Raw genomic sequence first — 17421 nt, forward strand, 5'->3', positions numbered from 1 at the left:
TGAACTTCCCCCGAGAAGAGGGGCTGGTTTACAAAGGGGTAGGGAAGGTCACAGCAGGCCACTGGGAGGTGGCCACTTTGGGGTCCCCTCCCCTAAGCTCTGGGACCCCTCCGAAGGCGAGGAGCGCTCAGGACTGGCCAGCCAGGGGTAGGGAGGATACTCACCCATGGGTCCAGCCCCGCCACCAGGAGAGCCCCTGGGTCTCCCCTCCTCTCCTTCCTGGGGAGCCCCATCGAGGGGAGCAACCCCTCTCCCAGCCTGCTCGCCTGCCCTCCGTTCGGGGCGGCGTGGCTCCTGGCACCTGCTTCCCGCGGGCCGCCGAGGGGCGGGCTCCGGAGACTCCGCGGCTGCCCCGGGACGCGGGGGCCCGGGACTCACCCGCCGCTCACCTCTGCGAGCCGAGAATCCAGATCGCCCCGGGTGGCCGCGGGCGGCTGGATGCGGCCCCGCTCCGGTCGGGAGCGCCCTTCAAGTAGGGGCGGGCGCGGGCCGTGGGACCGCACTCCTGGCTCCCCAACCGGGACCGACGCGCCGCTGGGGCTGAGCGCCCGAGGGGGCCCGCGCGCGCGGGGTGGCGGTTTTGGTGTCTCTGTAGGGCTGGTGGCAGCGGCGAGGACCCTGCCCCGCCTTGTGTTGGGGGAAGGTGGGAGACAAGAATCACGACTTAACCGGAAACAGAGGTTGGCAGCTGGGACAAGGGTGATGGCCAGAGGACTTCCAGCTCCCAGGAGGTAGGGGAAGGGAGGCTGGGGACCACGGGGCAGAGACGGTGAGACTCCCATCCTAAAAAGGAGGGGACCGTTCTCTGCAGACAGGGGGCTCCACCAAATAACCTACCTTCTTCGTCTAAGTTGTTTAGAGACTCCAAAAATCAACCCCCCCTTACTAGCCCCTGGGATAGAGTAGAATGGAAGGGGTGGGGGATGGGAGATCTGTTGTCTTTTGGGGCAGGGGTGCAAAGAGTATGCTCTCCACCCCCGGGTCCCATCCCCCTCATTCACCGTCTTTGGAGGCCTTCCTGCCCGCCCCGCCCCCTTCAAGCAGAATGCTTCCTCTTCTCTCAGGGTCAGGGGCAGAGGTTGGCCCTCGCGGTCCAAGGGGGAGGCAGGGTTCTCTCTCCCACCCACAACTCTCAAACAGTCCTAGGACGTCTCAACCCTCCTTCCTCTGGCTCTCAGGACGCATTCACTCAGCCCCAACTTGGAAGTGCTGATAGGGAGGTGCTCCCCATTGTGGGACAATCGCGATGGGGAGCACGGATTGGGGGAGCCACTGTTCAGTCTTATGGGGGGTTGTGCTGGGCGAGCAGGCGGTGGATGAGGCTGAGCTGTGCCAGCGTCCTGGGCAGGCGGTGTGGAGGGTCTCCTGCACAGCAAGTAAGGTTCCTAGGCCTTGCCTGGCAGCAGAGGCTAGAACAGGGGGTACTGAGGCTCATAGCCCCTCCCCCACCCCCACCTCAGAGGCAGCTATTCTGTGTTGCCACTGTGGACCCTGCAGGAGGGATGCAGCTTGGATTGCAAGAAGGACTTCCTTCCTGAGGGTGGCCTGAGGGTCTTTCAGGGGAGTCTCAGTGTCCAGGAGAGGCAGCCCTTATCTCTGGGGGTGTCAGGAGGGAAGGAGGCCCTCTGGGACTCCCAGCCAATAGGGGGTGAGGACAGATTGGGGGAAGAGAGGGTCGGGGGGGGACGGTGACCTCATCTCTGGGCCATCGCTGTCCGTCACCTCCCATGCCCCCTCTCTCCCATCCTTGGAGCTGGAGTGTTGACTTTCAGCACCTCTTATCCAGCTCACCCTTGAAATCCCCAGCACCCAGTAGTCCCCAGGGAGAGGTGACCGGCTCTCTCTGTCATCACTTCGGGCGGGAAGACAGACATGGCTGTCTTGGTTTGCCTAATGGATCCCCACCCCGCCGCATCTGACACCTGGACCGGCTGTTGCCCAGCCCCAGGGCCTCCTGTTCTGGCCAAGCAAGGACGTGTGGGCTGGGGGTTGCCATGGCTGCCCCCGCTCGGGCCATCCCACTCCTCGAGGTGGGGGTCTCTGACTCCTTTGGGGAGTCTTTTGTGTGAGTTGAGAGACCCCAGCTCTCTGGGCCATCCCATGTTGGGTGCCGCTCTATGGTGGCCGCACAACTGAAGTGAGTTATTGCCCTTCCTCACCCTGCAAAGTGTCAGCCTTGGGAGAGTAGAAGTGGCAGGAAAGAGAGACCAAAATGCTCAGTGGTGGCTCCTTGGGGACACTGAGGGGGCAGCCAGGCCCAGGAGGGCTCACACTCCATTAGGACGAGAACGGATGAGGCCTCTCTTCTTCCAGGCACGATCCCACACTCATGCTCGTGACCCTGTGAGTGACGGGGACGGGGGCCGCCGCGGTGTGCACCCCCTGCCCCTTCATCATAGGATGGTACAGAACTGACCCTTTTCACCTGCCTCTCTTTTCGACTGTGAGCCTCAGTTTCCTCATTTGTGAAGCCTCACAGGGTTGTTATGAGGGTTAATGGAGGTGCTGTCTACACAGTGCCCAGATGGCAATGGACACTCTCCATGGGGCAGTTCTTTCTCTATCCCCACCCTGCCTTTCTCTGGCAGCTGAAACAGACAAATACAACTTGGCTTCCCCCCTCCCACCCCAATCTGAGAGGCAGCTGCTCTGTGTTGCCACTGCCCACCTGCAAAGGACCTAAGAGATTAGCCCAGCCCCACCCTCTCTCTTTAAAGAAGGGGAACTGAAGCCCAGAGGGGCAGGGACTGGCCCAAGGTTGGCTGGCCAGCCAGGCTCCCTTCTCAGAGGCAGGGCCTGGGACCTGGCTCAGGGAGGCGGGACGGTAGATATTGACAGACCTGGGGAAAAATACCGGAGTGTAGTTGGGCTCATTAAGGGTTTGGTGAGGGAGCCCTTCATGCCCTGCCAAAGGCTGGAGACAGACCTAGAACCTTCCTCTCCTGTTAATCCTTTGGCAAAAGCAGCGCTTTCCTGAGGACACCCTTCCCCAGGCTGCGGCTGAAACAACTCCCTGCTCTGCACTTACGGCCTCCAGAGTTCTTTCTATCCACCCCTCTTTGGATAGTACAGTCAGAGAATCCCACACAGTGCCCGAGGACTCCACTGAAACCTGGGGCTCTGGGACTTCCCTGGTGGTGCAGTGGTTAAGACTCCGCGCTCCTGGTGCAAGGGACCCAGGTTCAATCCCTGGTCAGGGAACTAGATCCTACGTGCATGCCACAACTAAGAGTTCAAATGCCACAACTAAGAAGCCCGCGTGCTGCAAGGAAGACCCGGTGCAACCAAATAAATTAAAAAGAAAAAAAGAGAGGCTTCTCTGGTGGCGCAGTGGTTGAGAATCCACCTGCCAGTGCAGGGGGACACGGGTTGGAGCCCTGGTCCGGGAGGATCCTACATGCTGCGGAGCAACGGAGTCCGGGTGCCACAACTACTGAGCCTGTGCTCTGGGGCCTGCGAGCCACAACTACTGAAGCCCGCATGCCTAGAGCCCGTGCTGGACAAGAAGGGAGGCCACCGCGGTGAGAAGCCCGCATACCACAACGAAGAGTAGCCCCCGCTCGCCGCAACTAGAGAAAGGCCGAGCGCAGCAGCAAAGACCCAATGCAGCCAAAACAAGAAAAAGAAAAGAAGAAACCTGGGGCCCTGAAGCCCACTGTCGCCCAGGAAGAAGGGATGGAAATGGGCCCTGGGGCCTGCCTGAGTGCTCCTTTCTGACCCCCTCTAGCTCCATATGGATGGACACACAGACAGACAGGCAGACAGCAGCCCTGGCCTCCATCAACTCTGCAGCGCTGCTTTGAGCCTGCCTTCAAGTACTGGCTCCCTCCCTGCTGCAGCCTCAGCCCATCTCTCAGGGAAGGTGAGAACAGAGGGAGCTTTACCCGCTTCCCGTGTAAATCAGACAGACAGACACCTGGGTACACGCATGCTCTTTTCCTCTGCTTTCACCTGGTCTTTTCCCAAGTTAAGTTCAATTCTCCCCCTGTCTTCACACCCCTTACTCCCCGCCTCTCTAGCTCTGGCCCCCACTCTCCCTGCCCAGGGTGTAGCACCTCCCTGCCTGCCAGGTAGGGGCTGGGCATCCCTGAGCCTCCCCAGAAGCCCTTCTCTGTATCCGTAGCCCCCCTTCCCACCCAGCAGTTCAGATCAGGACTTGGCAGGCTTTAAGGAGAGGTGGGACGGGGCCATGAAACCTCTCCATGCTTGTTCTCTAATCTATGAAGTGGGATAATAGGTCAATAATGGTACCCACCTCATGGGGTTGTGAAGTTTAAGAGGTCCTGTGTGTAAAGCACCTGGCACACAGTAAGCTCTCGGTAAACAGAGGTGTAATGATAAAGAAGAGGTGGTCTGGGCAGCTGAGTGGTAGAGAGGGAAGCAGGGAAGCTTCCAGAAGCAGTTCTTGTACTGCCTGTCCATGTACTTTGAAGCAAGTCCCCTCCCCTGCTCTGGGACTCGATTTCCTCTTTTGTTAAAGACAGTGTGTCCTATCCAAATGTGGGTCCAGTGAGAGTGAGTCATGCTGGTTCTGAATAGGGGCCAGCAGGGGGTGTACTGGCCTCTTGATGCCCACAGCAGGGGTTAGACTGACCTGTGTGTGCCCTAAAAATTGCCCACCCCTCCACATTTTCTTGCTGGGAGCCTTAGCTGAGCTGGAGTGATGGAGCTCCTGAGAGGACAGCTGTGAAGCCGGGGTTAGGCAGGGCAGGCTGCAGCAGCCCCAGCAGCCTGGCTGGGGGGGGGGGGGGGGGCACAATTAGCCCCGGAATCCAGGAGGGCTCTGTGAGCTCAGAGGCTGTATATCACAGGGGTTTAATCAGCCCCATGGCAGGTATTTTTTGTCTGCTCTCTTGGGCTATGTCCTGGGCCTGCCTGTCATAAGTTGCACTGAGATTTCAAAATCCCCCTGTCCCCTTGCTGGTGGAGCAGGCAGCTCTCCTGGGCATGGCCCGGAAAATCTCATTCCCCTGAAGCCTCTTCCCCCTGGCTGGTTGGACCCACCTCCCAATACCCATACCTGGTACTTTCTTCCTGCTCCTCTTTCCTGCTGGGAGAGTGGGGGAAGACTTGTAAAGGCAGGAGAATAGCTGTGATGACCTCCATCTAGAGGTGAGAGGAAGTAGAATCTCACAAGGTGATGGAGTGACTTTCCAGTGTAACCTCCGTGGGCAGAGCTGTCCCCTGGACCCCAGACATGGTGCCCAGGAGTTTGGCATGGCTCAGAGGGGCAACCTAGTTGCCTCAAGAGTGTGGAGGAGTGGGGTCCACCACCCTGCCGGGTGGGGTACCGAATTCCACCTCTTATCTTCCCGCTAGATGCTCTCTGCGCCACCTGGAGGCTATCTCTTGTACTGCAGCCCAGCCAAACCACCAGGCACAGTGCCAGGGTCCCTCAAGTCACCAGGCACCTGGGACTGCACAAGGGTCAGATCCATGGTGTATTCGTTTTCTAGGGCTGCCATAACAAAGCACTACAAACCAGGTGGCCTAAACAATAGAAATGTCTTGTCTCACAGTTCTGGAGGCTGGAAGTCTAAAATCAGTGTCATCAGGGTTAGTTTGTTCTGAGGGCTGTAAGGAAGGCTGTTCCATGCTGTCATGGTCCGAACGCGGGTTGGAAAAGAATTTCCAGACACAAAGCAGAACGTAAAGAAGATAGAATTTATTAGAGGGAAGGGTCACTGCCAGAACAGCGGGCCGACTTCCTAGTAGTCATGTGCTATTGATCAGTTTTTATAGCCAGAAAACAAAAGAATGGTCCGAGGTGAAAATTTCCTTTACTGATTGGTTGAGGCACATATACCTTCCTTCTATAGGGTGGGAGTGGGACAGGGCATATGCCTTTCCTTATTTGGGACAGGTCCCGTTGCCCAGGTGGGCGTCTGCAGGGCATGCTTCTGGTGGCCGCCCCCAGGAACCAGGGAGAAGTTCCGGCCCTTCCTGTGTCTCACGCTGGGCCTGGTTCATAACCTGTTTCCCCTGCCAGCCAGCAGCCTGCTGTTCCTGGTCTCTCCCATGACTCCCATGTGCTGACGTTTATAGGACCCTGAGAGGCGTTTTATATAGATCAGCTTGTCTAATCCTCACAGTGCCCTTATGACTTGGGAACTGTTCCTCATCACCCCCATTTTACAGATATACAGATGAGAGGACTGAGGGTCAGGTCACACAACCAGTAAGTGACAGAGCTGAGATGTGAAACCAGGTGGGGGTCAATATAGAGCTCGTGCTCTTTTTTTTTTTTATTTTAATTTTTTTAATTTTAATTTTTTAAATTTTTGGCTGCATTGGGTCTTCGTTGCTGTGTGCAGGCTTCCTCTAGTTGTGGTGAGCGGGAGCTACTCTTTGTTGCGGTGCGCAGACTTCTCATTGCGGTGGCTTCTCGTTGCGGAGCACGGGCTCTAGGCGTGTGGGCTTCAGTAGCTGTGGTGCATGGGCTCAGTAGTTGTGGCTCACGGGCTCAGTAGTTGTGGCATATGGGCTTAGTTGCCCCGCGGCATGTGGGATGTTCCCGGACCACAGCTCGAACCCGTGTCCCCCGCATTGGTAGGTGGATTCTTAACCACTGTGCCACCAGGGAAGTCCCAGAGTGCGTGCTCTTCATTACTGTGCCCCTCTGTTCCATTCACTCACAGTCCCCACACACGTCATGACAGCCCATTTTGTGGGAACATTGCCTGCAAAAGTGACAAGCAGCTTACTAAGAGCAGGAGGTGGGGTCCAGGGACTGCAGGCAAGGTTCTTGGCTGTGAACTTGAGAAATTAATTTTCTTTGTTCAGATGTGGGCTCCACTACTAGACATGTGGCCTTATGGGAACGTTATGGCATCACTTGACTTCACTGGGTCTAATTTGCAAAATGAACACAAGTCTAAAGACACAGGAAATGTCTTTTAGGAGGATGTATTGGTTCGCTTAGGCTGCTGTAACAAAGAACCACAGACTGAGTGGCTTAAATACCAAAAATTTGTTTTCTCCCAATTCTGGAGGATAGAAGTTTGATAGAAGTTTGGGCTCAAGGTGTAGGCAGAGTTGGTTTCTTCTAAGGCCTTGTTCTTTTGCTTGCAGATGGCCATCTTCTCCCTGTGTCTTCCCATGGTCTTCTCTCTGTAAATGTCTCTGTCCAAATTTCCTTTTCTTTGTTTTTTTTTGGCCGTGCCACACGGCTTGTGGGATGTTAATTCCCCAACCAGGGATCTAACCCGGGCCCTCGGCAGTGAGAACATGGAGGCCTAACCATTGGACTGCCAGGGAATTCCCCAAATTTCCTCTTCTTATAAGGACAACAGCCATATTGGATTAGGGACCACCCTAATGACCTCATCTTAACTTAATTACCTCTTTAAAGACCCTCTCTCCAAATACAATCACATTGTGAGATACTAGGATTTAGGACTTCAACGTATGAATTTGTTGGGGGGGGCAGGGTGGGGGTCACCAGACATAATTCAGCCCATACAAGAGAAATGGGCTCTGTCACTTCTCACTCAGGCCCTAGCCTTGGGGCTCCCCAGCTCTGAGCGAGAGACACAGTCCCTGACCTCAGGAATTCTCTGTCCTGGTGAGGGGGACACCAGGCCTGCCCTCGGGAAATACCCAATCTGAAGCAGAGGCAGGAAGCAGCCACACAGATTCAGGAGGAAAGTGAAAATCAACCCAGTTCAGTCTGAGGAAGGTCAAGGGGCAGAATAGAGCCAGTTAGAGGCAGAAAGGTCCGGTGGGTGGGAAAGGTTCAGAGAAGTGAGTGGGAAAGGAGAAGGGGAGGGGCCTGGAGGGGCGATGCGCATGCTCTGCAGGGCCCAGAGCGTGCGCGACCCGCGCGCGCGTGCGTGCGTGTGTGTGTAAACACCAACTGTTGCCCTAACAGCAGGGGGCATCGGGAGCCACGTTGGGCAGGGGTGGGGATGGCTTCACACACTGTCGCCATTTGTGAATGTCACCGGCACTGGGCTCGAGGTGGTTGGGTTTCTGCAGTCATCCTCTGGCGGGCAGCTCCTGCATCTCCAGCAGGCACCACAGGCCTGCCTGTCCCAGCACTGTCAGCGCCTGGCCTGCCTTGGGCCAGGCTAGTGTCTCCAGTAGCCTCTCTGCTGGCTCTCCCTCCACGTCGCCTGCTTTCTGAGAGCCCCGCTCTCCCTCTGAGCGCTTTGCTCTGAGCCCTCAGGTGTCGGCCCCCCAGTGTGTGGCCATTTCTGACACTCTTGCAGATACCCCTGCATTTTACTGCTGCTTTGTTTAAAACAGCCCCCCTTCTGCTCCCTTTTGCCATCCTCAGGTTGCGGCTTTCAGAAGGCCAGGGAGTTTCAGCTGGGATCTGGGGCACAGGCATCTCTGGGTCCCGAAGCCCTCTTGCTCCTTCTGTGTATTCGTTGCACTCGCCTTTGTTTACTTGTCTCCCGATCCGCCCAGGTATGAAGCGGCCACTGAGCCCATCTCCCCCGGGTGAGAAGGAGCCCCCCGGGGGATCTGCAGCTGCTGAGTGCCCCCCTCGGCCTCCAGAACCACCTAAACCCAAGCGGGAAAGAAAACGGCCGTCGTACACCCTCTGCGACGTCTGCAACATCCAGCTGAACTCGGCAGCCCAGGCCCAGGTGCACTGTGGGGGGCGGGCCCACCAGAGGCGCCTGCGGCAGCTCAGCTTGGGAAAGACGCCCCTGGGGCCAGGTCAGTGTGGAGGGGCGCTGCTCCCACAGATTTGGTTCTGGGCCCCTGTGAGGGGCTCTGGGTCTGTGGCCTCTCTCTGTGGGGTCTTTTGGTCTGGGCTACCCTCCATGGGGTCTTAGAGTCTGAAGTTCCCCAGATGCCGTCAAGTTTTTTTGCATCCAGACAGCCCTCTGTGGGGTCTCTCAGGGCCTGAGGTCCGAGGCCTCCTCTGGATCTGGGGCTCTCCCTGTGGGGTCTTTTAGGACCAGGCCCCCTAAGCAGCATTTCTCCAGCCAGGAGCCCCCTAGCAGATAGTTTTCCAGATAAGGGCCTCACCTACGGGGCGTCCCGGGCTCCTGCTCTGGCCTCTGAAGGCCAGGGTCAGCGAAGTGCACGACACTCCGGCTAAGGGCTGAGAGGTGGTCAGGGGAAGAGGGGGGAGAAGCCCCTCTCCCTTTGGCCACTGGACTCCTGGCCAGGATTTCGGCCTCTCCCTGGCTGGCATGACTCTGCAGAGGTTGGGCTGCAAGAGGGCCGCTGGCTGCAAGGCAGATTTCTGGGCGAAGTGGGTGAATGGATTCGTGAGGATGATTCCAGCTGACAGGCACATGGGAGTCATGGGAGAAACCAGGGGCAGCAGGCTGCTGGCCGGCAGGGGAAACAGGTTATGAACCAGGCCCAGCATGAGAGGCAGGAAGGGCCAGAACTTCTCCCTGGTTCCTGGGGGCGGCCACCAGAAGCATGTCCTGCACACACACGCTGCAGCCCAGGTTGGTAGCTTTGCCAGAGGGCTGCACTCTGACCTCTTGAGGGCTGCCTGTTGTTTGGGTGAGTGTTTATGGGATGCCCACTGTGCTCCCCACACTGTGCTGGGGCCTGGAGACGTTCCAGTCTTACTCCTCCCGCCACGGCCCCCAAGACTGAAACTGTCTTTTAGGCTGAGACAGATACGAAATGAGCAGATGAGTGTTGTGGGTGCTACATGGGACATGACCCCAGGGGTACAAAGGAGAAAGGGCGATTCTACCTGGGGGTACCACGAAAGGCCTCCCGAAGGAGGGGGGCTGCAGTGAGCTTCGGAACAGGGGTCAGAGGAGAAGGGACCTTGCAGGCAGAGGTCACTGAATAAGCAAAGCAGGGAATACTCTAATGGCTGGTACCATCTTCCCCACCTGAGCACTTGGGGCTGGACCCCAGGATGTGACTCTGAATAAGGGCATATTCAACTGTATGGATGTTTCTGGAGTGTGTGTGTGTGTTCAAAAGTCATTCATTAATTCATCAAATACTTACAGACAGCTTACTATGTGCAAGCTGCTGATTGGGGGTATTCATATTTTTATTTTTGTTGTTTTTCTATCGAAGTAGAGTTGATTTACAATGTTGTGTTAGTTTCAGGGGTACAGCACAGTGATTCATATATATATACACATATATATATATGTGTATATATATATGTTCTTTTTCAGATTCTTTTCCCTTTTAGGTTGTTACAAAATATTGAATATTGAGTATATTTCCCTGTGCTATACAGTAGGACCTTGTAGTATTTTTTATTTTTTTGTATTTTTCTTTATTGAGATATTACTGACATATAACAAACGTAAATTTAAGGGGTACAGTGTGATGATTTGATACATGTATATATTGCGAAATGATTACCACAGTAAGGTTAGTTAACACCTCCATCCCCTCACATAATTCTGAGTGTATGTGTACAGATAACAGTTAAGATTTACTTTCTTAACAACTTTCAAGCGTATAAGGCAGTTCTGCTAATTACAGCCACCGTGCTGTGCATTAGATCCCTGGATCGTAGTTATCTTACAGCTGGGACTTTGTACCCTTTGACCCACATGTCCCCATTTCCCCCACCACCAGCCCCTGGCAACCACCATTCTACTCTCTTCTGTGTCTATGAGTTCCGCTTTTTTAGAATCTGCATGTAAGTGAGAACATACAGCATTTGTCTGGGAATTTGTCTTTTTAAAAGGCAACAGAGCTGCCTGTTAGGAAAGAACTGTCTAGATAACGACATGCAGACAAGTTTGTCTAAGATAACAGCAGGCTTCATAGATGTGGGGATGGGCTCCTTTGAGAAGTGGGAGGGAGAGGTGAATTGACATAAGTCAGGGAACGCTTCAGAGAAGTGACACTGAAGGTGGATCTTGTTGGATCTTGTCGCCCAGGCAGGGAGACAGCTAGAGCAGCTAGAGCAGTGGTCCCCAACCTTTTTGGCACCAGGGACCGGTTTCGTGGAAGACAATTTTTCCACAGACTGGGGGGGTGGGGGAATGGTTTTGGAATGATTCAAGTGCATTACATTTATTGTGCACTTTATTTCTATTATTATTACATTGCGATATATAATGAAATAATTACACAACTCACCATAATGCAGAATTAGTGGGATCCCTGAGCTTGTTTTCACTTGCCACTCACTGCTAGGGTTTTTTTTTTTTTTTTTTTAATATATTTATTTTGGCTGCGTTGGGTCTTTGTTGCTGTGTGCGGGCTTTCTCTAGTTGCGGTGAGCGGGGGCTACTCTTCATTGCAGCGCGTGGGCTTCTCATTGTCGTGGCTTCTCTTGTTGTGGAGCACAGGCTCTAGGCGCGCAGGCTTCAGTAGTTGTGGCACGCGGGCTAAGTAGTTGTGGCTTGCGGGCTCTAGAGCTCAGGCTCAGTAGTTGTGGCACACAGGCTTAGTTGCTCCGTGGCATGTGAGATCTTCCCAGGCCAGGGCTCGAACCTGTGTCCCTTGCATTGGCAGGCAGATTCTCAACCACTGCGCCACCAGGGAAGCCCCCCACGGATAGGGTTTTGATATGAGTCTGCAGGCAGTTGATTTCCTGTGGTCTCTGTGCAGTCAGACCTCTCTGCTAATGATGATCTGTATTTGCAGCCGTTCCCCAGCGCCAGCATCACCGCCTCAGCTCCCCCCCAGATCATCAGGCATTAGATTCTCATAAGGAGCCCACAGCCTAGATCCCTCGCGCGTGCACTTCACAGTAGGCTTCGTGCTCCTCTGAGAATCTAATGCGCTGCCGCTGATCTGACAGGAGGCGGAGCTCAGGTGGTAATGCGAGCGACGGGGAGTGGCTGTAAATATACAGGAAGCTTCATTCACTAGCCCACCGCTCACCTCCTGCTGTGTGGCCTGGCTGCTAACAGGCCACGGACCAATACCAGTCTGCGGCCCGGGGGTTGGGGACCCCTGAGCTAGAGCAAATGCACCCAGGCCTGAGGCCATGGCTTGGCAGGGACAGCAGGTGGTGCTGGGCTGGGCAAGTGGCTGGCGTGGCAGGAGGTGAGCAGGGGCTGCCTGTAAAGTCCTCAAAGCCAGGCTGGGCATCTGGCCTTTGTCCTGAAGGTGACAGGCGTCGCTGAAGTGTTTTGAGCGGAGTAGTTAGTGTTTTTAGACGTCTCTGGTGAGGGGGAAGGGTGAGTCTCGCGGGTACATGAGAAGGAAGGGGGTAGGATGGTGGAACCAGATTCCGGGGTCTTTTCTGCAGGACTTGGTGACGACAGGATGTGGGGCCAAGGGGAAGGGAGGTGCCAAGGATGACTCTGGCTTAGGGGATGCTGTGATGGACAGTTCCGTTATCGGAAAGGGGGCGCTGAGAGGGAGGCAAGGGTGGGTGGGGAAGGCCATTCCTGTGACCAGAGGACTTGGTCCCACCCCTGCTCCCCTCTAACTCTGGCTTTTCAGGCCTTCCTTCCGGGCAGTGTTCCTTCCTTCTCTCCCCCCGCCACCATCCCAGTGTGGAGAGAGCAGGTGGGGTGTGAGGAAAAGGACCGCAGCACCAGATACTGGTGGCCAGAGACAGGCTGCCCAGAGGGATGGGGTCCCCCTTCACTTGGCTTCCCTTTTCTCACAGTCCTTATCCCCCGAGTACAGGGTAGGTTTGGGGGGGGGGTCACCAGGAGACACGATGCCTGGTACTCCCCCCCGAGATTGTTAAACAACACCTCGTAAGTCATTGGCCCTCCAGTCACCTGTCCTGCATCACCAGCCTTCCAGCCCTGCGCTGGCCCCGTGCAGGATGCCGGGATTCTGTACTGAGCAGTGCTGGGCATTCACGGTCTGGAGGGAAAGACAGCCACAGGGCCAGACCATCCCCCACCACCATGCTAAGAGGAGTGAGCGGCACCGTGAGAGCATGGTGGGTCGGGGGGTGATGGCTGTGACTAGAGCGAGGATGTTGCATCCTCAGATTTCTGGGAGCCCGGGAATCCCGGGGCTCCAGCGGAGAACCTGTGTTCCATTGACCTGGTTATCTTTTTTTTTGGCCACACCAAGAGGCACGTGGGATCATAGTTCCCTGACCAGGGAATCAAACCCGTGCCCCCTGCATTGGAACCACGGAGTCTTAACCACTGGACCGCCAGGGAAGTCCCTTGGCCTGCTTATCTTTGACCCTACTTCAGGTCATGACCCCCCAGCAAACCACCCCCCTCCAAGGACTCTCCTGTCTCCTTGGCCCTCTGGGAGTTGGGGGTGGGAGAGGCAGCCCAATGCTAGCAACTTTCCCCAGGGGTGAGGGAGTGGGGACCTCAGTCATGCGGAAGTCCTCTCAAGGAGGCTGGACCAGAGCAGAGAGCCCTGAGGGCACGGCTGACTGGGGCACCCTCCGGAAATGGAGAGAGTCACGTCTACTTTCAGGCAGCTTGAGGCAAAGTGTGAGGAGCCCTTAACGCAGGGCTTTGTTCCTGGACACCTGAGATCTCAGTCCTGTGGCAGCCAGGAGGGCCGCCCCTTCCCTGGGAGGGTGCTGAAGTGGTGGGGGTGATGGCCCAGTCATGCCCCTTCGAGGCTCCCTTTCTGGGAGGCCTCCTGGAGCTGTCACTCTGATTAAGGGTCTGGGGGGGCTGGCGCCTTGCACAGTGACAGGCCGTCACGGGCAGTGAGGCGGGATCCTGTCTGGAGGATCCTGTCCCTGAGACCATGTGTGGGAGGGAGATATGGGGGGTGGCTGTCCCCTCTCTCAGCTTCCTCACCAATGCCTGTGTCAGAGGCCGCCTTACTCAGCCTCACCCAGCTGCCCACCATGAGTCAGCCTGGAACACCTAGGAAGGGGAAACAGCACAGGATGGGGAAACAGCAGGAACCGCACCCTTCCCCAGCCCCTCCTCCAGGTCATTCCCCCACCTGCCCTCCTCCCGATCTGTGTCCCACACAGCAGACCCTTTCATCCTTCAGGAATGAGCCATCTTTCACCCTACCTGCCCCCCATGGGAGGTGTGGGCACCAGGAACCTCTGCCCCAATGTAGCTGAACTCAATGACCCTATTGACCATCACACACACACACACACACACACACACACACACGCGCGCACACACACACACACACACGTGCGTGCGCGTACCCCTAAACAATTTTAGGTAGTTCTTGAACATCTGTAGAGAGAAAGGTTTGCTGCCTCAACCCTCCTACCTCCAACCTCTAGTGTAGATGTTGGGCCAGCACCGGGCTTGGGGGACGGACACCTGGACCTGGACCTTTCCTTGGGGAAAGAGCTGTGACCTACCCCCAGGGCCAATGAGCATGTACTTAGGAGATGAACTGTTTGCAAAGCACTTCCACAAGCCGCACAGCATTCCCTCCTCACCCAGCCATCCCCGGGCGTAGCTGACTGGCATTCAGCCCTCACTTTAGAAACTAAGATACTAGAACTCAGAGAGTGTAAGCAACAGGCCTAAGGCCACAGCGAGGTTCAGATCCCAGCATCTCTGACTCTAAATCCTGTCTCTCAGGTGCCTTCCCCACCTTGCTGCTGAGGAGAGCAGCATACCTTAAGAGAGATAGAGCCTTAATGTTTCAGGAATGGGGAGGAGGGATGGCCCAGCGCAGGCAGACCAGCTCCCGTGACAGGCAGTTCAAGTGCTCAGAACCCATGCCTTGGTGTCCTCAACTGAACAATGGGGAGATGCCAGCCATCGCCCGCTCTGCTTAGGCTGGCTTGGGACAGGGAGGGGAGCCTTCTAAGTCCAACTGGTTCCTCCCCCTGTCTCTTGGCAGGACTGACCCAGCTGCCCAATTTAGGGCGCATCCCCTGTTCCCCACCATTGCAACATGACACCAGCGGGGAGAGAAGGAGATTTCAAAAATGACTTAAGCTCTGGCTTACCGAAATGGCCAGACGGGACTCGGATGGGGAGCACAGGGTAGACACTAACGGGGACAAGAAAGCGGAGAAAGAGTCAGACTATATTGGATTTCAGGGCAAAGTTGGCTGCAGCTGTACCAGACACCCCTGTGCCTTTGGGGACGGGAAGGCATCAGAGTGGCAGATGGAGGCTGTCCCCGGCCCTGCACCCTCAGACCTCTCCTAGATCCCGTTCTAAGCAGCCCCTCCACCTCCTCTCCTAGTCTTTGACTGCAGAAGCCTCCGGCTGCATTCTGAGCCCCAGAGATCAAAGGCCTTGAGCTTGGGTCACCCCTGAGTCACTGGCTTGATGAGCTCCTCTCCCTCCACTCCCCGCAGATGGATTAATTTCAGTCCCATCAGGAGGCCCCGGAAGCCCTCCAGCCTGTCCCTCCGTGGCTTCAGTATCTCCCTGGGTTTCCAGTTCCTCCTCAGCACCCCTCCCAACCCATCCCGAGGCCTCTGCATGCCTGTTTCACCTTGGCTCCCGCAAGGCCACTAAGAAGTTCTTGGGGTCTAACCAGTGCCTCCTGCGGTTCTCCTTAAGCGGCCGGTGATGGCGGTGCCCTCACTCTCCCTGGACAGCACCCGCTCACAGACGTGAACCTGACCATCAGCACCTCCCCCCAGGGGCCACCAGGAAAGGCAAGGCTGTCTGGGTGGAAATTAGGGGGCTTAGCTCAGATCCCTGCCCCCGCAGAAGACAAAGGTTCCGTCTGTGTCTCTGGGTGGGTTAATTAGCTCTGGGCTTGAGTTTCCTTCCTCTCCCCACACCAGCAAGTCCTTCCCCCCACAGAGCCTCTTCCTAACAAACCTGTTTTCAGGGGCTGCTGCCGCCACCCCCTCCCCAGACCTTCTTTGCAGCTTGAGAGCCGGCTGCTGCAGAGATTACGGGTTATTGTCTGGTGGAGACAGGATGCTGAGGGGGTGGGGGGCTAGCGCTGGGACCCGGGCTTGGAATGCGAGACTGGATCCAGCTGTGGCCTGGCTGGCTCCTCTCCCGCATTCCACCCCCCTCCCGGCACCAGGTGCTCAGGTGAGTTAGGAGCCCGCAGGTTTCAGGAAGAGGAGGGGGAGGAAGAAGCCAAATCAGAAGAGAAAAGATGGGTGGGAGGGAGGGGTGCGGGCAGATGAGGCGCGTCAGAAGTTCTAGGTGATCAGATGAACACCTCTTCCCCGCTTCCTGGCATTGCCCAGGTAGCAGGTCCCGCAGTCCAGGTACTGAACTGCAAGCCACGTGCGCTCGCTTCCCCCTCTCTGAGCCTCGGTTTCCCCTGCAGCAAAAGGAGGTAAATAAAAGGGGATGGGGGCAGAGGATAAGTAAGGCTAGATAGGAGAACGGGGCCCCTGCGGCAGCAAGCCCTGAGGCAGGGCTTCAAAGTTCAGAAGAAGAATTTTCGGGCAGGGAGAGAAGGGGCTGGAAGCACCTCCTGTCCTGGAGGCCTCTGTGGGCAGGGTCAACTCTTTGCTTCAGTATAAGAGGCACTAGGTCCCTGGACACCCTCCCCCTGTCCCCATACCTTCGGGGAAGAAGCGCCCTGTTCTTTCCACCGGTGGTTGGGATGGGGAAACCAGGGAACAGGCAGCGCCTTCCTGGAGAGGGGAGACAGGGCCCGGTAACCGTGGCTTCCCAGCAGAAGCAGGAGCCCCTCCCTCGCACCCTCCCCTCCTGTCCCTCCACTCCCCCACCCCTTCCCTCTGTCGCTCTCCGGCTGGGTTTCATTCGCTTCTCACTCTGCGCTCAGCGGTTCCTCCAAAGGCAGAGAATGCTCTTGGGTGAGTGCTGAGGATGCCTGAGCTGGGGGGTTGGGGCGGGGGCTTCCAGCCGAGAGTGGGCCTCTCCCCCTCTCCCCTCTCCCCTGCCCTATTCTTTTCCTCCTGTTGTCGGCCCCCCCAGAGTCGTCTGTTTAGAGGCTCCAGTAGCCAGCTGACTCTTGGTACCTTTTCCCAAGTTCAAGGATGGGCAGGGGGAGCCCCCACTCTGGCCGGGAGCAAAGGTGGGGCCGGGGTGGCAGGAATGGTCGGGAATCTGGAGGTCCGGACTGCAGGAATGAGGCTGCTGCGCTCTGGGGCAGGTGTGCGTCATCCGAGGAGCCGCTACAAAGGTTCCTTGTATCAAATCATACCTTCAGCTGCCTCGAAGGGGCTGCCTGGAGGAGCAGGGGTCGGGGGTTAGAGGCAGTTGTTAATGCAGCAGAGGAGTGAGCCAGGCGCCCGCTGAGGTCCAGCCACCGCGCTGGGGTCCACATCGATGCCCCCCGTGCTTCGTTCGTGGTCTCCGGGCTCACCTCCCCACACAGGGCTTGCCTGGTCCTTTCTGAGGGAAACAGCCGTTACCCTTTAAGGATGTGGGGGATCTCCTTCCACAAGGGCAAGGGCTGGAGGCCGTGGGGCTGGGAGCAGAGTTCCTCTTGTGACTGGGCTCGGGGGTCTTCCTCAGGTGCAGGGGGGGCGGGAGTCTGGAACATCAACGCCTCCACAGTGCTGGCCAGCCCAGGGTGGGTTGGGGGCGCTGGGGAATGTGGGGAGGAATCCTAATCCTAGCGGGGAGTGGGCAAGCTGGGGTCTTGGTTCAACCTCTCATTCCCTGCCTTTGGCGCGCTCTCCCTCCTGGACTCCCTTTCTTC

At 56.8% G+C, this 17421-nt stretch overlaps 1 protein-coding gene across 7 annotated transcripts in view; it reads left to right on the forward strand.

The window, feature by feature from the left end:
- Positions 1 to 438: 438 nt before the first annotated feature.
- ZNF385C (zinc finger protein 385C) overlaps positions 439 to 17421 on the forward strand; it is a gene marked incomplete at both ends in the record, with an annotated part of 38025 nt that continues 21042 nt past the window's right edge. For 3 of the 7 annotated variants that reach the window (XM_082860818.1, XM_082860817.1, XM_082860816.1), the window contains one exon: positions 8415 to 8667. In XM_082860818.1, coding sequence (XP_082716944.1) covers positions 8415 to 8667 — 253 coding nt within the window. Of the gene's footprint in view, positions 473 to 8412; positions 8674 to 17421 lie in introns of those variants that run through there. The other 4 variants (XM_082860813.1, XM_082860814.1, XM_082860815.1 and 1 more) reach the window with 3 other exon arrangements.

The sequence above is a fragment of the Leucopleurus acutus genome, assembly GCF_964270905.1.
Source record: "Leucopleurus acutus genome assembly, chromosome: 19".
NCBI classification, from domain to species: domain Eukaryota; kingdom Metazoa; phylum Chordata; class Mammalia; order Artiodactyla; family Delphinidae; genus Leucopleurus; species Leucopleurus acutus.